This window comes from Hetaerina americana, unplaced genomic scaffold (genome assembly GCF_022747635.1).
Source record: "Hetaerina americana unplaced genomic scaffold, ioHetAmer1.1.p SCAF_1, whole genome shotgun sequence".
In the NCBI taxonomy this organism is placed as follows: Eukaryota; Metazoa; Arthropoda; class Insecta; order Odonata; family Calopterygidae; genus Hetaerina; species Hetaerina americana.
The window spans coordinates 37,773,690-37,800,152 of record NW_027286069.1 but is presented as its reverse complement, the minus strand read 5'-3'; the positions used below and the strand labels follow the sequence as shown (position 1 = coordinate 37,800,152).

The following is a 26,463-nucleotide window of genomic DNA, read 5'->3' as shown; positions in this document are numbered from 1 at the left end:
TTTCATGGCGTATTGCTTTATCTCGTATAGCGGATCATGTTCATTTAAGTGAATTTTGTGAGAAAATGTGAGGTGAAAAATGATCTATTTGTAATTCTCGGCAACAACTTTGGTGGATGGAGAGTTACTGTATTCAGTTTTCAGTGTGAAGCATTTTCAAACACTATTTAGCATGTGAAGATGTTATATTAATTATAAACATTGTGGTGAAGTGTCAAAAACAGTTTCTAGATACACGAAGAAATCATCGAATTTCGAAACATTTCTTATGATGCGTGCAGCTCTGTTTCCAGTGAGAAGTGATTTCAGGAACACTTTTTCGCGCGTTTAATCTTTACTTAAGTGTCCTAGGATCTTTTTCGGAATCGCTCGATTTTGTTTTGACTTGACATACATATAACATTGTTTTTATTTCAAAATGTGTTATTCGTACTAATTTTTCGTCATAGATAGTTTCGCAGGCATAGTTAATAGTTTTTAGAGTAATTGTCGCCCTACAAGACATGGCATTCATGGAAAGGGCCGCCCTTATAAATATATAAATGGTGTTTAATGATATTACTGACAAAATGTCAGCGTTTAATGAGCATCAATTCGAGAAGAAGTTATTGACTCTAAAGGATTCTCAGGATAGTATACAAACACTATCTTCATGGTGTCTCCAGCACCGCCAACACCATAAGAAAATTGTGTCAACATGGTTGAAAGTTTTGAGAAAAGGTAACCTATACGACTGTTTACATCAAAGTAAAACCGTTGTTTGATTATATTTCTGTGTATATGGTGATAAAAATTGTTGTACATTTTTCTATTTATAGTTAAGCCTGATCAGAGGCTCACTCTATTTTACCTTGGAAATGATGTTATACAGTATAGCAAGAGAAAGAATTATGATTACGTTCAAACATTTGCTCCTGCTCTCCAAAAGGCCACTACCCTGGTTAGGTGAGTGTTGAAAGATCATGATAAATGTATATGTATTCATTGCATAGGGTAAAAATCCTATTTTTAACTCATCCGCCAAAGACATAGGTTTTGGATTGAAGATACTACAAATCGATATAACGTGATTTATGGGTAAAGGGTCTGTATACATTTATTTGTCTCCAGTCGTGAAGTGTTTCGTGTATTTTATTCCTGATGTTCAGCTAGAAGCATAGCCTTAGAAAACTATGCAAGTCGTTTGGCATGTAGTTCGAAGCTAAAATTACATAATAAGCCAGCGAAGAGCTGAGTTTGTTAACTGCGTGCCATCTCATCTTACACTTGATTCCTGATTCATCTTTGCATAATTTACGTCATTTTTTGTTTAGTTTTCAGCTTCACTGGTGTTTAAAGTGTCATTTTAATAAGGCCCAAGGGTATGCCACATCGTTTTTATTTTCTTCTGCTAAGAAATGAAGTCTATTAGATAGAACAGAAGTTCCCAGAGTATTAATTGTAAAAAAAAACTTTTACAACGGTAAGAGTACGCGAAAAAACTTAGGGTACCTGATAAAATTATTTTCACATTTTTTCGTCATTTTTTGCGGTAATTGAACCAATTTCTTTTAACAGTTAAATGTATTTACTGGTTTTATAAAAACCCATTTCCATAATGATGAATGAAACTCATACCACATAAAATCAATTGTGAGCATACTTATTTACTCCTTAATTGTAGTTTTATAATGTATATGAGAAAGTTGGAATTCATTTCAAATCAAATACTAATTATCATTTTATACTACCTTCCAAAAATGTCTCAATTCTACCAGGGATAATAAAGTAAAGCAAAACATCTTGAGGATATTCAACATCTGGGATGAAAGAGGAGTATATGATGAAGCATTTATTTCTGATCTCACGGGACTTTTGTCTACATCCACCAAAGGACAAGCTAGCGAAGCAGTGGTTGTTAATGATTTTCAGGTAAGTGATGCATTAAAGAATGGTTGACTCAATAAAATAAACACTGTGAATAAGCAACAGTAACAGCCATGATCAGGTGTACTCCTTATTTTATTGTTATGATATCACTTATTTTTTCGTGTTTTTTTGTGTAGCCTCGTATATTAATTGAAAAAATCAAGAGCTGCAAGGAATGTGAGGATGAGACTGACCTGTTGCTGAAGAAGTTAAATGATTCTCACCTTTCACTGTCAGATGTTGATGCACTTCGTGCCAGTTTAAAAGGTTTGTATATATTTTTTTCCATATCCAATCATTATTTCCATGAAATAGGTTTGAGTTCAATATTTTAATGTACTCTCATACTGTTACAGATCGACGCCAAGGGGATGATGCTGTAACTGAAGTGGAGGAAGGGGTAGCAAAAATTGAGGCGTATGTGCGAGCATTGGAATGTGAGCTAAAAGAGAGAGCTGTCTTGATTGAGCTTCTGGATCAAGGAAGTATATTTTATGATACCCAGAAAGGAGAAGCTAAAGTGGTGGCCAATGTGAGCAATGAGATGGCATTGTATTTCATAATAATTTTTATTCCAAGCATGTATGACATTCAATATTATCTATTCTGCTGTTAACCCTAGTTGTTTTTTAATATGTGAAGGTTATCCTACCATTCACTAATTATTTTTCAAAAATTCAACTGTAAGCTATTTTCATCATCTATAAAGCTGCACGCAACTTTTAATGAAATGCAATGTATTTGCTGAAGAACAATTGCGTTGCTATTCTTTTTTTTTTACTTTTGTAGGCTTATAAGAATTTTGGAGGAAGAGTGAAGAACTTGAAGAGGAGGTTAGATGAACTGGTACCAAACCTGAAAGACTGCAGTCCTGTTCCATCACCTGATGTAAATGCACCATCCCCTTCACCTGATTCAGACATTGAACTTCCCGAAGCAGCAGATGCCATTCCAGGTAAATATATTTTCCTGTTTGGTCTGTGCTGGGTTTATATTCAAAATTCTAAAGAAAAAGAGTAAAGGAGAATGACCAAAGCTATTGTGATGAACTGGAAAAGAGTGCAATGTTACTAAATAATCTATGAGAATTGATAAATTGTTTTGAAGTTCAGATTGACATAAGTATTTCACTTGCATAATTCAATTAAATTTACTGTTTTAATATGTTCAAATGTATTTAACGATTTCAAATTGAACTTGGCACATGATAACATTGGGTTCTTGTGCCGTTTATCTGAAGGAATATTTTTCAAGGGTTTTGGATATGTTGGTCCAAGGTTTAGCTCTAACTTTGGTGGATCCATGCTCCTTTGCTGATAACCTAAAAATAAATATGTCAAACTGTAACTATATATTTTACAACATTGTGCAATCTTAATCTGCCTCAAAAATGAAGAGAAGCAAGTAAATGAATTTAGTCAATATTTGAGAGTATTAAATACTCATCCAATGGTATAATACTTTGAGATGATGGCATTTGAAAGCTTATGGTATAAATGATTCCACTCTCTTATTGCCAGCTATTCAGCTACATCTTTCCTTGTTTAATAGAATTTCAAGTGTTGTTTAAAGGCTTAGAGAAACATATATTTTTGATACTTAATAAAAACTAATATAATAGCCTTTATCAATATACATCACCATAATTATGCAGCTTCCCAGTTATACCATTCTCCCTGAATAACCTCAATACTGGGTTGAACACAACTTTACTATGGCCGATGCCCACAATTTGTATACAAATGATAGATTTTCTAGAATTCTGAGGGCCACTTTAATATGCCACTGTTGAATATGTAAATTGTAATTTCTTACACAGTATTAACATAACTGCAAAAAAATCATGTTACCATGAAATTGGCAACCAAGCAATTACTTCTCCCCAGTTCTATGCATATATATACAACCGAGAGAAATTTTCCTTTTGAGTGTCATTCTGGGTAGATAGATAAAGGTCTTTATTTGGGTGAAATTGAGACCTAATGGTCACTTCTTTCATCAAGAGTGTATTCTGCATATAATTGCTATGTTTAGTGTACACTTTTAATGATTTTGCTAATTAGTTTTTTAACACTGATGGACCAAACATATGTGGGGGAAGGATTCAACCTTTAATATGGCAGGCAAAAGTTTCTCAGAATTTCTCGTGGTCACAGTGTAAGTAAGTTGTATCTCTAATTGCATTATGTAAGTAAAATTCTATGGTTAATGATGCCATCCACTATGCAACTACTTCCACAATTTTGGGAAATAGTAAGGAAAAGGACCTAATTTTTTGACGAAATTGGTGCATTGTGTGCAATTTGAGAATTCCTGGTGAGATGATGTTCTCTTAGGGATTTAAAGTCTTGTGCCCTCTAATTACCCTCACTAGCTAATGGATTGTTGGCCTCAAGTAATAGTCAGTTTGCCTCAGCCAATTACGCTGCATGAGAGGGGATAAGTTTGAGGGTTGTGTCCACATTATACAGCTTATGAAGTGACTAATTTTGGTTTAGGTGAGTTCAAGTCTAGAATTTCAACTATTGATTGGAGTGCATTTCAAATGCCCATAATCAATTGTAAACAAGCTTGTATTTGGGTTGAGGGGAGAAAAACCAATGTCCTCCTTCCCTAAAACCTAGTGGCCTCCTTCCTTTATAATTTCTTCTCTGAATTGTTCTTTGCACACCTCACATCCAACTAAGGTCTACCTCTCCTGTTATCCAGAATGGGCTATAAGCACTCTCACAGTAGAATGTTGAATGTCAGAATGGGGCCTCCATTAGTAATAAGGGTGCTATCTCTTTTGAGGACAATTATAAAAAATTCCCATTACCCCTGAGGGTTATATGATAAGAAATTTATGATGGTTACCATATGAGAACATATATTAGCAGTCACTGCGACTGAAATTCAGTGAGTGAAGTAGTTGGTAGTAGTATTTAGAGGAGGCAAGTGACTGCTGAGGTCATTTGCGCCATATGGGATGGACAGGAAAGGATGAAGGGTGGAGAGAAACCCAGTGTCGGCATTAGCCTACTCTTTGCAAAAGGTGCCAAGGGGTCCACAGCTTAACATCCCATCCGATGGATGGCATACTCACTCAAAGTGCCCTCCACAAAGCACCTCAAGTAGGGAATCGAGATACCTCTGAAAAATATTCAACACCGCCGGGATTCGAACCCGGTCCCTCTGGGTGGGAAGCCAGTACGATAGCCACCGCACCAATCTTGATGTAGAAGTAGTTTTTTGATTGAGTTGGTAAGAATACTACTTGCTTGACTTATAAAAATAATGTAACTGTCCTAATAAATGATAAACCTTATCCCCTATTAACCAAAATATCTTTGAGTAAAACAATGTAAACAATTTTCAGTTTTTATGTGGCATGTTAACATATGTGTCGGAGACAGAATTAATTCCATTATTTTGGGCCCAGCTCTGGTGAAGTTTATTTATGTCTGAACTCTTTGAAAGAATAAATAATTCCCCATTAATACATAATAGGAGCCATATGATGTATGTTGAAAATGTCTTAGTCTCAGGAAATATAAGCTGAATGTGCTGGTAATAATATGAGACAAGTTAGCAAATCCTAATTGACACTTATGCCAAAGTGGGCCACACAGCTCCCTTGAACTGGAGATTTGCTTAATTATCCATTAATAAAATCTGGGATGTGTAAATAGAAGGAGTGAATATGATTTTAATCTGATTAAAAATCTTGATTTTGTTTTTTTTCACTTGTGCTTCATGGCACTTCTTTGGTTCTTATTACATTTTAATTGTTCTTTTTTTAATCTATTATATATCTGCATCCAATTGCGGAATAAAAATCTATAATTACTTACTTTTGATTCTTATGTTTTTGGTTTATTTCAATTGTATTTCAAATTCAGGAATAAAATATTAATTTGTAAAGTAATCTGTTGTCAGGGTATACTCCAGAAAGAGAAAACAAATATATTAGAACTCCGAATGAGATGGTACATGGAAATCGGGAAATAAAAAGCCGTATGACCTTTGCCTGCAGTTCACCCTTTTCCAATTCAGGTATGGTAACATTGATCATTTACATTCTTTAAGGTGACAAAGGACTTATGAATTTCAGATTCAATAATTTATAGAATCCACTGAAAGAGTGGTACATAAATATACTTTGAAATTTTCCATTTTGTTAAAATATAAAACTTAATGTGGAGTTTTATATAAAATCAAAAAAGTGCTTCATAAAGGAAATGGGATTATTTGCATTGTGTAACAAATGAGATTCACTTTGTCAATATTAGAGTGAATTTTTAAGACAGATATTTGAAATATTCACATTTCATGATAGCTTCACCTTTTAGGATTCCCCATTAGACAAAAGTTAGGTGTATCAATAAGGTTCATGGTTGCAACATTACAAGAAGATCTCAAAAGTTACTAGGATTAATAAAACTGTGGGCCGTCTATTGAAAACATGCTACTACCACACAGTTCTTGTTTAAGGAAAAATTCTGCTATGAATATAACATAATGAGTGAAGAAGCCTGATTTTCAAGGAGAAATTTTGAGATGCTGTGAAGTTTTTAGAGTAACAGTTAAAACAAAATTTGTTTGGCATTGAAGGACTATATAATTAAATGTACTGATTAGATTTTTTGAAAGAATGAAGTCTTGACTTATGGAACAATAGGCCCTGTTTAGGCATACTCTTAAACTAACTTCAATTTATGTTACTCTTTTATTTTTAATTCATAATCATTGAACAACTTTTAGCACTTAAATGCTTTTTCTTTGTTCAATTGTGTTTTTGTATCTTTACTAGATGTTGATAGACAAAGGTACCCCCATTGTATCAGTCATTAGGTATTCATATCTTTCGTGGTGATCCTTTTTTGCCTTTTAATTTTTAATGCAGATGCAGAATTCATGTTTCTTTTTTTATTTTTTTTTAAATCTCTTATTTAATTACCTTCCATCATATGTAACCTAATTTTAAACTAAAAATGAATTTGGGCGAAATTTGTTGATGGGAACGTACTTCATCATTTGTATATATTATTTACACCAAGGAGCTACAACCTAATCTTTTCCCAAATTTATCTTCAGAGCTTCATACAAGACATTAACACAGTTTTAACTAAAAAATGAATGGAAATGATTAGATAATACTATTGAATTTTTTAAATTACTGTAGAGTCTGTAACTCATATGCTTGCCTTGGAATATTTATATTATCATTGTAATGTAAGTGACTAGTGACAACTTAGTACTATATTTGCTGGGGTATTCTGAGAACTCCAATTCACTTGTTGGAGGGCATTGATCTAAAATAAGATTTTTTCCTTTTCGCAACTCTCTCTTCTGACCAAGAAATATTTATTTCTCACATGTTACACAATTTGTTGAGTGGTCTCTTTATACAGGCTTCAACCAAAATCATCTGAAAATTATTATTCACTGATATTCAGTAATTCGTGCACATTACATTTTTGTGCCAATGCTACTGCTGGAATCCAATTAATTCATCAGTCAGCAGGAACTTATCTAAGTTAAAACTAGTAAAAACACGGCCTTAATCACTGGAAAAAAACCTGTCCACATCCATTATAATTTAAGGTAACCATTTCAAAATGTCTATTATTCTCTGGCCTATTCACCTAAATGTTTTTGATAGTAACAAGTAAAAACTTGTGAGAGGGGACTATTTTCTAATTCCAAAGCATAATTTAAAAATATTCATTATTCAGAAATATATTCAGGGATGGTGTATGTATTCAGAATAATGCAGTTACGTACGTTCCAAGTGCAGGCTCATCAGAAGTAAATTGTGCTTAATTGCATCACAGCTACAATTTAGTCACTTTTCTGATATTAAATATATTCAACCATTAACCGTAATGATAATATTGACAAATATATGCTCCTAATGTTGTGTGGTTGAACTTAAAAGAGTAAGTAATAGCAATGCCTCAAGAAGATGAAATATCAAAGTAGAATAAAATATGTAGCCCTAGTGTTAACCTAATATGTTTTTACTTTTTTTATTGGAATTGTGGGAAAGTGCTCACAGGATTTACCTTACCAATTCACCCAGTAGGTTAGATATCAATAGTAGCTTAATGGTGAGATCATCATCATTGCTTGCATGATTCCTATGGTTAATTAAATGGAGTTATACGCACAATTCTTATGAATTATTCTCAGAATTTAAACCGGGTTAGGTTCTGCATTGCTGCCAATGTTTCAATAGATGACTCGTCCATTGTCTTCAGTGCCGAAAACGATGGACAGAGTTGTTGGTTTTAACATCCGCAGCAATGGAGAACTAACGTGGTGTAAAGTCCATGAAGAAATCTCCATGAACATATGTCAGAACCTCATTAGATCCTTTTTCATAATTCTTTTGTTGGCTATCCTAATCCATAATTTAAAGGTCCTCATGTTGAATCACCTTTCCATATAATACCCTCACCATAATGTTGGTCTCCTAACAGGAGATGAATGTGGTTTGTATCAAATGTTTTCACAGTATTAGGAAAAGTATTAAAAGGACTATTTTATTTAATATGTTTTATTATTAAATGTAGGTGATGTTTAGTTTACTCGGTAAGGTTTGTTGTACATTGATAATGGTGTGTATTGAATATATTTCTGTGGTTGTATATGATGATGTATTATACATAAATAACACTAACCCTTCATGAGGAATGGTATGGCTTATTCATATGAACAAAATGAAAATTCAGTGGCAAGTTTGAAAATGGTATTTATGTGTTATTCCATCATTAGTTCATTACCTGATTATGTTTCTCATAGTGTATTCCCATTGTTAATAATTATCAAGATATCAAAATAGGTGGGCCTGAGAAAAAGCAGGTTAAACATTTTCCAGATTTAGGTGGTATTTTGGGCAAAAATGGCATTTATAAGAACATCAGGAGAAAAATTATATTATTGATGGAAGCATTCATCTAGAAGAGAGAATTGATGACTGGAAAATTTTAGAAAATGGTACAATACATATTAGAGAGACATCAAGATTAGTGGCCTCTATGGTTCAGAAATTCGGTCTTTGTGGGACTTGGACATTAATATATTGGTGCCTTTTGAGATTTTAAGATAAAGAAGAAATGGAAAAAAGAAACTGGATAGAGGGCAAGATATAAGTGTTTTTATGTTTCAGGAAAAGGGGAGGCTGTTGATGAAATTTGAAAAAGGTGGAAGAAGTGATTAGTGGTGATAATGAGAGGAAGTGGGGTGTCTTGTGTTAGAAGGCAGATTTCAGATAAACTGGGAAGAGGGAGGAAAGTAATAGGCATTTTGGATGTTATGAAAAAGGCTAGAAAATGTGAGAAACTGAAGAAGGAATTTCATATGGGTGACAGTGTTTTGGCATATGTGGGTATATCTTTTTCAAGAAATTATTACTAATAATTAAATGAGATATTGGGATAAAATTTATTCTCCATATTAATTGATTCCTATGTATTTAATGTTGTTAATTACAGCCGTTAATGCTGATTTGTTTTAAGGAAAACAGGTTGAAGTATCTCGCAGTATGGAGAAGATAAGAGGCTCACAATGTGATTAACTTTCTTCATTTGAAAGGTTACAGTGCATGGCAAATTCAAGATGAAATGATATCTGTTAATGGAAATGATAGTCTGTTATATGGCACAGTTGAGAGGTGGAAAAGGAATGTTCAAACTGGGTACATATCCCACACAGTTGATCCAAGAAACTGGAGGCCATCAAACTCAAGTGATGCTGCCACAGAGAAAAAAGTTAGCTTTATAATAGACCAAAGAGCAACCATCCAATTGATCATGAATGAGACTGATCTTAGCAACAGCAGTGAGTGGAAAAATATTCACAAAGAACAGCACATGTTAAAGGTGTCAGCATTCTGAATGCCATAACTATTGGCTTTTTCAGAAGCAGACACTGCGCGAACTTGAGGGGATATATTTAATCTTTTGGAGCAAGACAAAGAAAATTTTTTTGGTCGCCTGGTAGCAATGGATGAATCTTGAATCTATCAATATGATCAAGAGTAGTAATAGTTTTGGGGGAGGCAACCGACAGCTATGGTCATTTGTGCCATTAGGGATGGATGGGAAAGGAAAGGTGGAGTGAAACCCTTTGTCGGCATTAGCCTACTCTTACTGAAAGGCACCAGGGGGTCCACAGTTTAACATCCCATGTGACGGACGTCGTACTCACTCAAGGTGCTCTCCACAAACCACCTCAAGTAGGGATCGGGATACCACTGAAAAATATTTGTTGTCTCCAGGATTTGAGCCTAGACCCTCTCAGTGGTAAGCCAGTATGTTAGTCACCACACCAATCCAATCCCCAATGCTCAGGAGACTAAAGAGCTAGGAGTGGAAGCACAGCCACTCGCCCCTTCCCCAAGGTGGCTTTAGATGCAGAAGTCTGCAGGGAAGGTCGTAGTGTTGGTTTTTTGGGACTGTTCTGGAGTTACCTTATCAGATAATGTGTAGAAGGGCTAGACCATCATTGGTTCTTGTTAGTACACACTGCTGAACAAATTGTGTGATTCTCTGAGGAAAGAACTGTGTAGTATGATCACCAAAGGCTTCTTTCCAGCATTGCACCTGCTCACTCATCTTGAGGTGCAGTTGATTAATCAAAGCAATGTGGCTTTCAAATTTAGCCACATCTGGCCTAATCTCCCAATCTTGTCCCAAGCCTATTTTTCTTATTCTCTTCTAGCCTATTTCTATTTCTTATGGTGGGGTTATGACACAAATGACAACATTTAACAACTCTCAAATAGTATCATTTAAGAGGTGGAACAATGGTTTTTGGCACAATCTGCTGAGTTCTGCAATGAAAGGTCAAAAAACACTGCGAGAAATGTGTAACTCTGGATGGCGATAATGTAGAGGAGTCCTAAGAAAAACAAGCAAAAATATTCTATTTTGATTATTTTTAGTAATAATAAAAAATTGATATCCCATCATATGCAGGTATGTGATTTTTTGGAAATCAAATCTTCCTAGAAGACCATGGCTGGCACAGGGAAAGCAATTGGCCTCCCTACCCTGACATGTAAATTCCATATGCTGTTGGGCTTAGTACTGGGTGAACTCTATTATCACCTACCAAACCGACCTTTGGGTTTATAACTGTGGTCATGGTTTTTTATATGTATATTATTTGTGAAGGGGACACGGTAGTCCATGGGTAGAGCATTAGGCTTCTGACTGGAGGGCTTGGGTTTCATACCAGGAAGTGCCTGTCTGGGCACCCTCAGCTTCATATAAGCTGTGATTTTTTGGGTAACAATTTCCTGGGAAGTCATAGATGGCACACGGAAAATATCTGGCCCCCTGTACCCTGTGTAGAAGTTCAAATGCTGTTGGGCTTAGTATTTGACGAACTCTACCATCACCTACCTAACCCACCTTTGAGTTGATTACTGTGTTTATAAAAATATTATGTGAGGATGGCTTCAAAACAAAGTTCATCAATAGGATTGACATAAATTAAGCATCACTGTATACTTATGCAAATGAAAATGTTATGTTGACACAAACCATATATGAATTGGTAAGATTTTTTTAGATGCTGCTTTTATCATTAACGTAAGGTTGTTGGCACTAATGATTAGTACAATTGGTTTTGTTTCATTTGAGAATTCACCTGCTATTAATTTTAAAAATTCTTATATAAAGTGACCCAGTGCTGAAAAATATTTATTGAAATTTAATATTAGTGCAAAAATTTATGAAGTGGTTTACCATATGTTGAACCATTCTGGTGTCTTGAATGAAACTTTTCTAGCCGAAAGACTTAATTTATTCTGAATGCACACTATGAAAGAGTCCTGACCAGAGAAAATAACCGTAGTCACCAAACTTTGTATCACTTCTTTCACCCAACAGTATGTTTAACAAGATTCATTTTTTCCTCTTGATTACTTGATATTCTCATGAATATGACAACCCTTGTATGAGCTGCCTGCAATAATTGCCTTAGTGCTCTAATGAAGATGGTCTTACTAAATTTAAGATAAAAATGCATGCTTCACTCTTTCAAAAAACTTATTATTATTAGTGAATCACTTTTCATTACTTTGCATCATTTTTAGATTAATGGCAAGCTTGGTTTTTCTTTCTATTGAAGAATAAGCTTTTGCCATGGCCTGGCCATATTGAAGGTAAACGCCAGTTCATGCCAGGCTGCTGAATTTATTCAACACTAAGCTAGGATGGAGTTATGATAGGTGACCTATATATCCATATGGTGAAGCTCTCGCCCATCTGCATGTGGCAGGCAGTTTCAATGTGGGTTTGCACAAAGTAGCATGAGGTCAAAGTGTCTGAGGCTCCTCCCCACACCAGAATTCTCAAGCTTGTACCAGCCATATTTAACATCCTTAACATAATTGGAAAATCTGATTTAATCCAATTAGGAACTACACAAATTCATTTATAGAAGCCCTTTTTCCAGTTTAGTACCTATTAGCAGTTATTAAGGCTTATGTTGGGTATACTTTTCTTTTCAGTAGGGAATTTTCTGCTCTTAAGCTGAGGTAGTCCTTAATAAACTGACATAGTGATGCAATTTATCATACTGACAATAAATGAATCATTTTCTTAAAGTAGGAAAAATACAGATAATTTTTTCTAAAATTTGGCAACCTTTTAAATTATAAGAAGAAGATGCCCTTTGAACCAGGTACATAATTGGAAAGGGAAACATGGGATATTTGCCACAAACGTGGGAGTAAGTCAGGAGAATTAGAATAAATATTTTAAAAACAGGTGATTGTCATTTACTTCTGAAATTTCTTCTATCATCTGCATTGTAATAATGTAATTTTGTGTTTTAACAGGGATGAAAGTGGGGTTTCTCAGGTGTTTCATTGTTTTGGCATTCAGTAATTTTAGTAATGTAACGGCTCGGTTTGCAGGTAGAAGGACCTGATTTTATCATTGATTTCAAAAGACTCTTATCTAACCCTGTTCTTGAACCATCAATTCAAGTGTTTGATGGAATTTTTTCATTTAGTGATATTTCTTTAACATCCTTTTAGGGAAATGTTTAAAGTACATATTGCTTAGTTGCAAGACTGGCTATGTACATTTTTTTCTGGGATCAGTATTAATGTCTTACAGGCTATGTTGGCCTACATATGCTTTGTCAAACTTGAATATTACAAGATTTTATTTTGCTAAAAGATGTGGAAGGTTCACGTGCAATACAGTTACTATAGGTATAAAGTTTTGTCTCTTATAAAGGCAGCTTTTTTATGTGTTTTCGGTGGTGCAACTATTCAACATGATCGGCTGTTTTTGTGATCAGCGAACTATTTTCTATAATGAACACGTAATTGATTATTTGAACTTAAAAAATTTTTCATATTCACACATTTTTATTTCAGCGTTGCTGAACCAAACTTCTTCAAGCTCATTTGATGCTGTTGTAGCCGATCATCAGCCAGTCAAAACTCATGCGAGGGGGGATCTTACTCACTCTTTGGACAGCTGTTTGACAAGTTTCATGGGCAATAATTTACTTTTTGACATCAAAGTAAGATAGTAACATTATTTATTTTTTATATTTCAAGTTTTTAGCATGGTATAATTATTGAAAAATGTGTTTAATTTATATATTGGTTTACATTTGAGGATTTATTACATAAAAACCCATGTATAAGGTACAATGGTTATAATATATTTTAGAGGTAAGTAGTGATGCCTATACATCTAATACCTTGACCATAATCTCTAATACATTTTTACTTCCTCTAAGGTTAGTAATAATGCTGTGGAAAGTATTAATTGTTGGAAAAAATGAAATTGATCACTTAAAAGGATATTTTAAGATATCCTTAAAACATTTAGATCATTTTCCTAATGGTGCCTGTCCATGTGTGTTTTATGATTCAGTAATTTTGTGGGTATTATAGCCTAGTAGCTGAGAAACATGGAATTTTATATTTTTACTGTTTGGATGGCATGAAGTGTTGTAGAAGACAGAAAAAACTGAGGAAGTAACAAAAGTAAGGCAAATAAATTTGTTGGCTGTAGCTAGTCTACAGGATACGTCATGGTTGCTCTGAATATGATATTGTTTTTTGGGGTGTCCAAAGCTTTCGTTTAATGAGCTAATGCCTGGAACACGTTAATATCATGATTGGATTGCACTGAAACTAAAATAAATCTACCATAACCAATACTGAGGATCATTTTATCTTAGTTTTATGAAACACTCCAAATATTATAAGAAATAAGTATAGCTGTGATCTTTTTGAACAAATCTTATATTATTCATTCATGTTGAAAATATTACTCGCTCAAAATATTTTTATTAGTTCAATTCTATAAAATATCTCCATTAAACTCAAGACTATATATATGATAAATTACAAGAACTTAATATTGGGTGATGCTTATGGATATCAATGGGGAAGAAAATTGTAATTACATGTATGGCTTCCTTGAAATGAAGACTTAAGGTTTATTTTTTCATAATTTTTCATAAACATATGTGATTTCAATTCATTAGTCTCTTTCAACAAAATTATAATTCGTAGCAACCAATAAGATGAAAATTAGCTACATAAAGAATTGCACTCAATGCCACTCTTCCAAGTAATTGATTTCTCATAAAAATATCATTGCATTTACAATTAGGAGTGTTTAATTTATATTGAATCAAAAAAGGAAAACAGGATATCTGAGGATTTGAAGTGGTTAATTGTAGTGTGGGGTGTTACATTACCTTATTACCTGGATTGTTGAGTGGTTTTTAGTCAGGTATTCATCCAGAATCTACCTTAAACAGTAGACTCTTATGAAAATATAATGTTATAAAATTTAATGTTTTTAGCAAAAGAAATATGCTGTTATAATTAGAGAATATTCAATCACAAATATGCTTTTATTTTCTTGACATGAATATGAATGGAGGCAAGTTGATTGAGAAAATTCTAAAAAACAATTAGCCAGTAAGAAAGAGTGATATTTCTTAATATTGGCATCGACTGTGTGTGAAGCATGTGGATTACAGTTGTCTTCCTTAAGCTAGGAGAGATTTTAGTGCCATTGAATTATTTATAAATATTGTAATGCAGTAGTTGTTTTTAACTTGAGATGTGACTAGCATGAAGAAATCAAATATTGGCCAAATCTTAAAATGAGACTGATATTTCTCTGTCAACCAATTGTTCATCCTTATTTCTCAGTTCCTTTCATTTGTACTAATTAAAAGTGTGGTAGTAATTGAAGTAAAAGTTTTTCATATGAAAGTATAAAATTTTACTGTCCTTAAAGTAAATTTTAAAATTTTCTGTTAACTAAATGAGTTCCTATTTACTCCATTTGTTAGGTTTTTTCTTTTTGCATTTAAAATCAACAACTATTGTGACCAAATTTCTCATATGATATATTAAAAAGGAACTATTAAATCAATTTAATAGTTAATACAGGTATATGCTTCATATATCACTCACCCTTTAATCACTAAGAAGTATCACATTTCAACTTAATTTGGTTTGAAGGTTTTTAAATTTATATGATCATTAATGTGTAATATTTTGACATAAATATGTGTTTATTGTTATTATATTTCCATGCTATTTTTTTCAGTTGAAATGTATTAATATTTTGAACTCCGAAATTGTGCTTCACAAATATGCTGTACTGCCATGATATTATGCAAATAACTTGACCCTCCAAGGCGTGAACTTTTTCATCACATGAAAACTTATTTCATTTATATTATAGTTTCCATGGATTATAAAGATGTTAGTTTTTAGAGAATAGTTATTGTTTCATACTTCTGAGGGGTATTTATTGCTGACAAATCATATATTTAAGAAATAGGCTTTGTTTCTGAAAAGTGGTTGTCCAGTGGTTTATTGTTTTATAATGTAATTATAACTTTATTATTTGTTTCATTTATTTACTAAATAATTTCTGAAACTGTTTGACATGAATTTCACAAAAGAGTTGCTAAACATATTTGATGCAAATAAACAAATACTCCATAGATATAAGAGTAAACTTTAAGGATGATTTCTTTAAAGAATCGTAAATCAAAACTTTCTTCATCCAAAAAGACAAGATAATAAATTCCCTCAATTTTATTCCCAAATCTACCTATGTCATGTTTGAGCATGCCATATGCATGGGTTTTTATGGTATTTCAATTGCTAAAGGTGTATTTGTACCTCCTTTTATGTTCAGCTACTCTCCAGGAATATTCAATTATTCACTTAAAGTCAACCAAAGAGTCGTTTCTAAAATTTCATGAAATATTTCACGATTAAAGAAAATTATTTTTGTAGGCATATGTTTCTACAACCTGCCATATCCTCTGTTACTAGTTTTTGAAAAGGTAAGTTGATGAAGTGTTTAATTTCCTCTTTAATTAATTTTGCTTTCTTTTGGAACATATTCAGAAGAATATCTTTAATGAAACCAGTACTGACACACCAAGGTCACCTTCACCAACTCCCTTATTAGAAAGTGGAGATAATGATCTGTCTGCTGGAGAGCCTATTTTGTCGTCAGCATCTGATGAGGTAAAGTTATAGAATTTCATTTTGACTCTACTTTGTATCCCAATGCTAAAATAAGGTAATGCAACTGTTCACCATTCAGTAATGGAACAGATGTTTGAGTGCAACTTATACCCACTCCCTCATATGGAATCTTAAGAGATATGATTTTTTAAATGTTGAGTGATGTTATTTTATATCGATGATATTTGTTTCAAAAACACCACTTATTTCTACTTTCCTATGTTTGTTCAACTATTCTCAATATTAATATTGTTAATAAAAATTGTTCAAATATTTGACTCTATAAACATAATGTGACCAGTTTTGCTATGTATTCCTGGTGTGTGGGTGTTTGCATATGTGTCAAGAGCGTCATGGGCAAAAAACGCTGAAACATAATTAATGTTGTATTTGGAGGTGGTGTTATAAAATTCTAGGTCAGATATTTTATAGGCTCTATAAATTAAGTTTTATTTTTGGTTACTTGTCTAGAAATCTACCCTTTGAAGTATGCTGAAAATTATTTTTCTTTCATTTAAGATATTTATGTATCTGAAATTAATTTTTAGTTAATATTTTAAATTTTGTTAATATTTTCCATGAAATAAGTGCATTCTTAATGTTAAATTATATTAGTACTCGGATTTAAGGGCATCCCATGTGTCATTTTTACATATAAGTTTTTCAACCTTATTTTTCAACACATCATAGTCCTTGAGTGACATTTTAAGAACCAATGAAATATTCATTAAAGCACTATGTGTGCAGTAAAATGTAAAACTGTACTCTGCTTATACTTGTCAAACAAACCCTGAGTTCTATTAAGTACACATGTGAAACTTTCTAATGTTGTGGGTACTTGTGAAAGAATGTGGGAAATGAGTTGGTAGGGAGGGTAACAGGCAAGCAGTAGTAATACCAATATCACTAACACAAAATGCAAGTTCCTTTCAACATTCCAAACTCTTGGAAAATACACCGCCATGAAATTTTGTGCAGAATAACTGCATTTTTTTATGGGATCCTTTTCTTCAAGGTTCCAGATAGTGTAAAGTCATGGAATGTAGGCAAAATCAATGTGTGTGTAAAACAAATAATATTTTCAAGTGTAAATAAATTTTTGTGGACTAGGGGTCATGAAACTATTTCCATACAGGAATTGGCCTCCATGTATTGCTTGTAAAGACACAGAAGCATCACCAGTGTTCCAATTACCTTCTACAGGCGATTGCAATGTGTTCTTTTATTCCAGCTTTTACAAGCTTGGGTATTGTATGACCTTATTTGCCCATTTGGTCAGTTGTCAAACAATTGGAAACTTGTTTTAACTCTCAAAAAATACAATGATGATGGTCACTAAATGGGAAGGAAATATAAATGGGCCTATGAGGTCATACTGGACGAGCATGCACAGGGTGGGACCCAAAAATCCGGACAAATTAGACAAACTTTCCAAAAAATTTTTTATATCAACAATGAAAATGTTTACGAAATGTTTGTGCTAAATTGTTTGTATGATTACAAACAAGAAATTTATTCAATCTATCTCCCATTTGCTTAAATGATGGCCTCCATTCTTGGTCTGAAGCATTTGTAGGCCCATTTTAAAGTGCCCCGGTCTATATCAGCAAATGTCATTGTTATAATGGCTATCAATAATGCAACTTTTGGATGCCTGAACTTGTTGGTTACCCTTTCGACCATGCTCCATCCATTGTAATCGAACAGATTTAAATATGGGCTGTTGGGAGGCCAGAATTTTTCATGCCAAAACATATTGACATTGTCCGACAACTAATTTTGCACCAAATGACTCATATGGGCTGATGCACCATCCTGCTGGAAATGTACAGCCTTCCAGATGACACAGTTTCCATCCACAGCTTCCCTGCATTTGTCCGAACGTACAAATAAACTTCTTTGCTGATATATTCCCCTGAGTCAAAGAATTGCAGTGGCATGGCATTACCCTCACTGGACACGACTCCTAGCACGTGAACATTTGCTGGAAGCAATGGGGACATCTTCAGGGTCATGAGTGAGCCAGCAGTCATTCCTACAATTGGTTTTAGCATCAGCAGTAAAAATAATTTTGTTTGATTAAAATCTGATTTGCTCTGCAGTATTGTTTTTTAGGGAACACAAAAGCAGGTTAGAACGTTCAACTTGCTTTGCCCTGGTGGCTTCAGAGAGCATGTTTTATTTTAATGTTGTAAGACTTGTAGTTGAGGTTCTCTTTGACGATGCAACACATAGTTTTTTCACTCACATCAACAACCGATGACAATTTTTGGATTGTTTGCCCTGGATCCTCAAAAATGAGCTCTTGAGTCCATTGGATATACGTCGGGCGTCCTGACAACACGCTCCTTCAAGTGAGTTGTCCTCACCAGTGTTGCAAAACTATTGTTGGTCTTTTCTGACTAAATATACTTTGTGATGACATCATGTAACATAGTTTTCTGGCACTGAACTGAATTATATCTGTCGCCAGGCACCTAGTGCGTCTACTTTAAATAATCGTGTCTCTTCTGTTATATTCCGTACTTTTTCTCAGCATGGCAACTGTTTTGAGGTTATGACTTCAGTACATATGTCAAGCTTATTTAGGTGTCAATGGTGATCTCTATATCTGGTGTAAAATGGTGGAAATTTCAAATTGATTTTGTCCAGCCACACCCTTTATAAGCTTGAATAATGGATTCAGGTGGCAGTCATCACACTTCACCTGAAGTAGCTGATTAGAATACCAGCAACACTTGCTGTATTGTTATAAAAATTGTGTGGATAAAATCATAAAACTATACTCATTTGTAATAGCTACTAGAAATACAGTAAAGAACTCAATATAAATATCAGGTATTGCTGAGAAACTGAAAATAGAATTCTAGAAACTGAAGCAATACGTGAAATTTTATTAATTTCTTTTTTGCACGAGAGAAAATTCTGGCTAGGCACACCGTAATGTGTCTAAATTCTTAACCTCTTAATTCCTTTTAAATTATACCAATGGTTATATTTATATGGTTTTGGGGTAATTGAAATTATGCATGTATTCATTTGCACTAGGGAGTGGAGAGAGTAGCTATTACATGCACATACTACGTATTAATTATTCAAAAATACAACATTTTTGTTGTAATAGCTGCTCAAGAGACTTTTTATTATGTCAAATGAACTGATATTCAATGATAATTCAAATTACCATTTTCATGCCAATTTGTTTTCGCCTTTGCCTCATGATTTTGAAACAACCGTTTCACATTCTAGTATAAAAAATACTGGTTTTTCTCATATTTTAATTTTATCTATTCAAAAAATTATAGGAATTATCATGTTTCAAAATAGGAATTAAAGTAATTTTTAACTCAAATGCATTTTAAGTTAATAGGTTAAAGTAGCGTTGATCACTTCACCCATATGGTTTGGAAGCTTTTTGTGTAATCAAGGCAACAGTGACCTTCGGAACTAAATTTAATTAGCTTCCAAAAAGACTTAATGATAATGGCAGTTTCTAATCCCACTGGCAACCTTACTTAATTGCTCTTATAAAGTAATATGTATTTTGGGTGTTCTTACATTTTCAATTTCATTTATACTATCTTTTACTATATTTTAATGCGTGAATTTGGAGAGAAATTCATTCAATTAAAACATGAAATTCATTCCCTTGATGGTAAAGCGTTAATTTTAGTTAAGTAGTCAAATAATTTGAATTCCCATGGTCTCCTTGTTCTAATTCAGAAAAAAAATGAAAATATAGGATTGAAAGGCTGAACAATTTTTCCAAGGAAGATGTGAGTCCCTTCAATGAAACAAACTCTTCCTTGTGAGATATCGTTTCATTGGAAAAGGCTGATTGCATGCGCTTCCTTAGCAAACTTTGTTTAAATCTCTTAAACCATATTTTATCATTGTGTGTGATGCCACTACTCTATTTTTTATCACTTTAACTATGATAAGGGCATTTATTGTAAAATGGTTTGAGCATAGGAATAAATTATGGATTTCAGAAGTTTATGTGGAACTCAAAAGAGAAATAAGTGGCATTAGACATTTGGAATCTGATTCAAGCGTAAATATATTTACTTTAGGATATACTTTAGGATTAGGAGTCACTCAACTGTTAATATATCTGTATATTTCAATTATAATATTCAGTTCTGTGCATTTACTTTGATTTATGTGATAAATTTTGTTTGCTGAAAGCCACACATGCAATTAGATATTCTGAGCATGAAGTCCAGTAATGTTGGCTGAAAATCAAATATTAGGGTAGAATTTTTAATTAACCTATTGTAAGAGTTCTATCATAACTTAATATTTTTCCCCAGTGTTTCTCATTGTAGTTCAGAATCAAGAGCAGGGATAGTTTGCATCCTATCATAGAATATTATCAAGTATAGGTGTTATCAATATACTTATATTCTCCACGAATCTTAACACATTCATGTGGTAGCTTAAAAAAGGATATGATGTAGCTACTTTATTTAAGTCAATATAACACATGTTATGAGATATATGGACAAACTCTAATAAAAGTAATATTTGTCTTTAATATTTAATTGCTCTAAATAAAAATTGGCACCATAAATTTGTTTTTGGTTGACCACAGATTTTTCCCATGAATTTTCACCGTGTGTTTCCCTTCCTGTAAGATTCTCTCTGACTCTCTCGAGTATTTGTGTTCATTGTTTCAAAGTACTGCAGGAGATACTGTGACAGTAACGTTTAATGGAGTCAACCCCTAATATGCATTAAAATGCATAAAAATCGAAGTGTTAAAAACATTCACCTTGACCAGCTCTTTGCCTTTTAAACCCCCAGAATGTTGGAGTACAAGAGGACAGGTGGCTTAACTGGATAAAGCACTGGCCAGACATCTTAGTTAAGGCGGATGATTTTTACACTGATTTTTCTTCATTTGTTCGCTCTTTGTTTATAGTGTTAGCCCTCCTGCAAAGCATCAAGTCTTGTTTAATATTCTCCACAGGAAGCTATCTGGAAGGATTATTTTTATTGAAAAAGCAAAAGCCATGTGACCCTAATTTGTGGTATTCCTGATTTTACATTAGAACCATTGCATGGAAAATCATTCTAAACTACATTTTTTATTTCCTGAGGGAAAGTCTTCTGAGTAGTCCGCTATATTTTCATCTAGTTATAAATTCTTTCAGTAAGATGTAGCATGAATTTAAATTCATTTTTCAGATACATCTTAAATGTACCCTTTTAAGAAAACGAAATAAAGCACATGCATCACTTCAATATCTCCGCCATCCAGTATGTAATAATATTCTATGTTTACTGTTATGCTAACATCGTACTTTCTGTCACATGCTATGTTCGACATTTATGTCATTAGGCAAATGCTGAAAGTTGCTAAAATATTTTTCATGCATTACCTCTTAAAATAGGAATGCATTTTGTCAACTTGTCTTAAAATAGGTAATGTTTTACTGTTAATTTAAAGACTACGAAATGAGTGTCTATGTAACATGGGTTCATTCATAATCAAAATTGTCGATAAATCCTTTAAAAGAATCTCATGGTTTCACATCTTTGGTATGCAAAGGGAGATAATGATAAAATAAATTCCTGAAAGAAGTAACATGAAAAGGAAAAATATTGTTTATTCTCTATATTGGAGCTGCATATTTTTCCTTTGTATTATTTAATGTGAGCTAGAATATTTAGAAAGGATTGCTCATAAAATCTCTGAAAAATTTTTAGAGAGGTGCTTAAGATACATAAACTTGTTATGTATTCAAATCCGTGAGAATACAGCACAGCCTTTTAAGACCTTGTCTATTTTCCAATTTAAAGGCATTTTTTTATGAGATTGCACCCATGAAGAATTTCCTATTGTGGAAATGTCTTATCGAAGATTGATAACTTTATGGGAATAGTGCATGTTGAATTAAAATGGTTGAATGGAATTAAGTTACTTACTTCATTGAGGAAGATTTGTTGCCTTTGTTCTTGAGATTAGGTCTGTACTGTGTTTTTATTTCTTGACGAAAAGGTATTAATTTTAGTAGTGTTGCTTTCAGAACCTTAACTAGATTTTACAACTATTTTTTAACATGAAGCACTTTTACCAGTATCTATTAATGTGTTCTTTGTTTCAGGGAAAGCCAATTGAAGTCATCGGCTCCAGATCCAAGGGGCCAGAGAATTTCAGTTTATCTGATTTCCTTCAATCACTCAGTCAGGGGCTTTGTGAGCCCTTTGTTCAAACAGACTCGTCTAGTTCTGCAATTCCTGGTCTCAACCTAAGCAACACAGGAAACACTTCTACCTTATCTCCCTCTGTGAAAGCCCTAGTCGGTTCATCAGCTCCTCTCATCAGCTCTCCACCTGGTGTGTTTGAACATCCTAGTGGACAATTCAACTACCAGAAACCTGTACCAGCTCCTGTTGTTCAGTCACCAAATGTCAAACCAGAACCTCTACCTCCTCCTCCTCCATTACCTCCAGGGCTATGCATGTCAGAAGAAGAATGGAGTGATAGGGAAGGGGGATCACAGATAACTTCACCTGGAGAGTGGAATACAAAATTACCTCCAAAATTTCCCACTTGGGGTGACCCAGCCCCATCCACAGCCTGGGATTCAGTGGGTGCAGCTGGGAATAAGACACCAACAAAGGTGGATTGGTTTTCCAGTTCACTGCTTGGAAAATCTTCCAGCAAATCCCAAGGGAGCAAGGTGATTGAGAGTATTGAAGAAACTCCTGAGTCTCCCCCAACATATGAGAAAGAAGGCTTTAGTGATCCTGTGGAGTATGATGACACTGAAGTGCCAGAACTTCGGAGTGGTGCAGATGTTGATCACCGTACACTAGCTCCAATACTACCAAATAATAGGCTGCGGGAGATGAAGGATATAGATCATAGGAATTTAATTAGTCTCACTGGTTCTCCAGCTTCTAATTACCGTTCTCAGAATACAAGTGGCTCTCAATGGACTCATACCGAGGCAAAAACTTCTGATCAAGATTATCGAAATGTATCACCAGTGGACATGAAACCCTCATTAATGGTTGGTCTAACATCACCAAAAGGTAGAGATGGGGAGGGTGATTGTGACTATAGGATACCTGTAACTACAACATTGCCATTAAAATTGCCTGAGGTCATGAAGCGTGATGAGTCCCATGACAACATAGAGAGCGTTGATATGGAAATGAGTGATGAAGAAGATAATGTAGACTCAATGAGTAAAGAACAGATTCCCAAGTCAGAAGAGAAGGAAACTGGTCGAGGGCAGGAAAAACGCTCGACTCTGAGCAAACAAGTCAATAAACCAAATTTGAAAGCCACTGAAGAAGAAAATGAAGATGAAGAAGACAAGGCACAAGAAGGCTTTTTTAGTGAAAAGAAAAAGGTTAAAGATGAGCCGTATGATCCAACATTTCCCTCTGTAATTTTACATAAAATTCCCACTATTGGCACTGATAGAATGTTCCGACCAAGGACGCCAATGTCTCAGACGTTTCACTCTCCAATTATTAGGCAGACATTTGAAAGTCATTTTCCGGCCATGCCTCCTGTTCTGCCAAGTGCTCACATGTTCCGCATGCCCCCACATGATCTAGGAAAGCCACCTCCTCCAATAATACCTCTTTCTCAGCCACTTTTGCTTCAGCAGAAGCCACCTCCACCACCACCTCCTCCTCCACCCCTCCCTCCTCTTCTGACTCCACCTGTCCAGAAGGCTAATGTGAACGATAGAGACAAAAATCCCGTTCAGCCAGTTGGACCACCATTGGGTAGGAACATTACTCCAGTTCTTTCTCAGCCTCCCTCTGTGCCTTCTAGATTTCAGTCTGATCTGAAATCTCCCATCCCTTCTCAAAGTAACTCTGTTAATAGGGTCGGACTCTCTATGAAGTGGGAGAACAATGAAGTGATTAAAAAGGATGGATCATGGGGATCCAATTTTGGGGAGCAGGCTAATGGATCATTTAAAAATTCTCAGGATGAGGACTTAAACAAATCTGTTAATGAAAAAGAAAACTTTGGTCAAGGATCACCCTCGGACACTATGGTCAATGAGTTTATTGAAGGTAACATTAGAATACGTTCGTTCATGGATATTATTACTAAAACTCTCCCTCCATTTCCTAGTGGTAATGTCAATGAGAATGATACTAAGGAAATAGATTCAGAGAATGTTTCTGTTATTCCTAACACTAGTCTAGCAATGGCTGACAATGATTCAGTAGGACAGTCTAAGAACATTTCTGAAGAGAAAAGTATTAGTGTTATAAGTGTGGTCCCTGCAGCCAACTTAGAGGCACTGAACAAGGAAACACTAGATAGTGTAATGGAAGAGCCATCAGCTGAGCAGGCAGAAACAGAGCAAGAACTATTAAGTTCACCATTTGATGCCTCAAATGTATCAGATTTTTCCCGGGATGAAATTCATGATTCATTCTTCAATCCAGCTCTTGCCTTCCCACCTCCTGGTTTGGGTTTCTCCGTTCCCCCTCCTCAGAGAGGACGTGGAAGGGGTGCTTTTCGAGCAGGTGGTCCAATCAGATTTGGGATTCCCCCAATCATTCCCCGATTCTTTCGCCCACCACCCCTGTTTCCTCCATTGAGACAACCCATCAGTCCTGATGTACAATTTGTAGGTGGGCGGGGACCTCGTTCAATCTTTAGGCCCTTCCGTGGTGCCCAAGGGCCTTTTGGTGGCAGATGGTGAAGTGTTTTCTGATTGGCCAAGTGAAAAATGTGTTGAATCTGTGAAGGCAGCACATTCTTATTGGGTTAGTCTGAGTAGTTATTGTTTCTGGCCTTGAATGGAATGAATGTGTATCCACCGATTGTATGTAGTATGTATTCTTACACGAACCATTTTGTGTACATATTTGGTATTAATTGATCTTACTGTTTGTACCTGAATCATTAGTGAATTTTCATTGTTTACAGTGTTTTATGGTACTCATAAGGTTATGTGTTAGAGCTAATGTTCAAACTTCTACGTCAATAATTTGTTCCTGACCTACAGTAGAAGTGCATTTTCTTGTACATTGTTTGTTTTCATAAAAGATTCAGTCAGTCATTTCTTGGAAGGTAATTTCAAGAAATGTGGTTTTAATTAAATGAGATATAAATGAGAGCTTGCATTGAAAGTAATGCTGATATATATATATATATGAATACTGCAGCTAAGGTGAATTTCATGCTTGTTATTGATATACACTTAGCATTTTTACAAGGCTTTAAATTGAAAAATGTTTCCCAAAATGAAATTTTTCATTGAAATATGATTTAAAATCTGTTGTTATTCATAATAATCATTTCTTACTAGTGACAATGTACACCAGATTATATCAATAACAATATGGTATGATTATTGTTTATGTTTTTGACTAGCTTACTTCTTTCAAATTTGAAGGGATTTGATTTTGTTATGAAGAAAGGGATGTTTCTTTTTCATCCAGATGAGAAATTTTATAAATGCATGTTTACCAATAATTCAACAGTGGGAATCATTTACTATTATTAATAGTTAAGTTGGTATTATATTGTAGTTGCTGGACTTCTTTGGTAAAGCATTTACAATGATACGAGGAAATAGTAGAAAGATTATTGACAAGTAGTCCTGTATGAATGGCTTTCTGTTGACTCCGATTAATGAAATATAGATAACCGAAGCTGGACGGTGTGTTTATTTACATGTTAGAGTATACCTTTTGCTTTGAAGAAATTCTGCTGTTCTTGAGAGGATTCCTGCTTAATTTCCAAGAAACTTATGAGAGCTTTCAATTTCAAAGAACTAAAAGTTCCATTTTATAAAAAAAAGATAGTTTAGAAGGAAAATACTTGACTAATTTACAATACTGAAGGGTATGTGGGCATAATCCTTTTTATTATCTCTAGTAGACTCATCTTTGTAACTTAAAAATTTTAGGCATTAATTTCAGAGGGCTGAACTGATTTTTATTTGCAACTAAATAATGGTACCCATTATTTGTAAGACACCAGAGAAATTTCAGGATTAATGAGCAAAATATGTCTTGTATTTACCCATGTC

At 34.2% G+C, this 26,463-nt stretch overlaps 1 protein-coding gene across 2 annotated transcripts; it reads left to right on the top strand.

The window, feature by feature from the left end:
* The first annotated feature begins 5 nt into the window (after positions 1 to 5).
* On the top strand, positions 6 to 26,076 carry LOC139690792 (uncharacterized). 2 transcript variants are annotated; one of them, XM_071588365.1, is made up of 10 exons: positions 6 to 720; positions 819 to 945; positions 1,758 to 1,911; positions 2,046 to 2,175; positions 2,265 to 2,440; positions 2,698 to 2,863; positions 5,827 to 5,943; positions 13,292 to 13,440; positions 16,316 to 16,438; positions 22,549 to 26,076. In XM_071588365.1, exons 1-10 carry the CDS (start codon positions 543 to 545, stop codon positions 25,126 to 25,128), a joined length of 3,900 nt encoding a protein of 1,299 aa, XP_071444466.1. In that variant the 5' UTR covers positions 6 to 542; the 3' UTR covers positions 25,129 to 26,076. The 2 variants fall into 2 exon arrangements, with proteins under 2 accessions (XP_071444466.1, XP_071444475.1); XM_071588374.1 differs by lacking the exon at positions 5,827 to 5,943.
* The last annotated feature ends 387 nt before the right edge of the window (positions 26,077 to 26,463 follow it).

What these genes read in the sequence shown, in the direction of transcription:
- LOC139690792 (XM_071588365.1), top strand. Translation starts at nt 543, where the DNA reads ATGGTGTTTAATGATATTACTGACAAAATGTCAGCGTTTAATGAGCAT. An exon ending in TGGTTGTTAATGATTTTCAG is followed by an intron (nt 1,912 to 2,045) that starts GTAAGTGATGCA and finishes TTTTTTGTGTAG; the next exon opens with CCTCGTATATTAATTGAAAA. An exon ending in ATTTACTTTTTGACATCAAA is followed by an intron (nt 13,441 to 16,315) that starts GTAAGATAGTAA and finishes GAACATATTCAG; the next exon opens with AAGAATATCTTTAATGAAAC.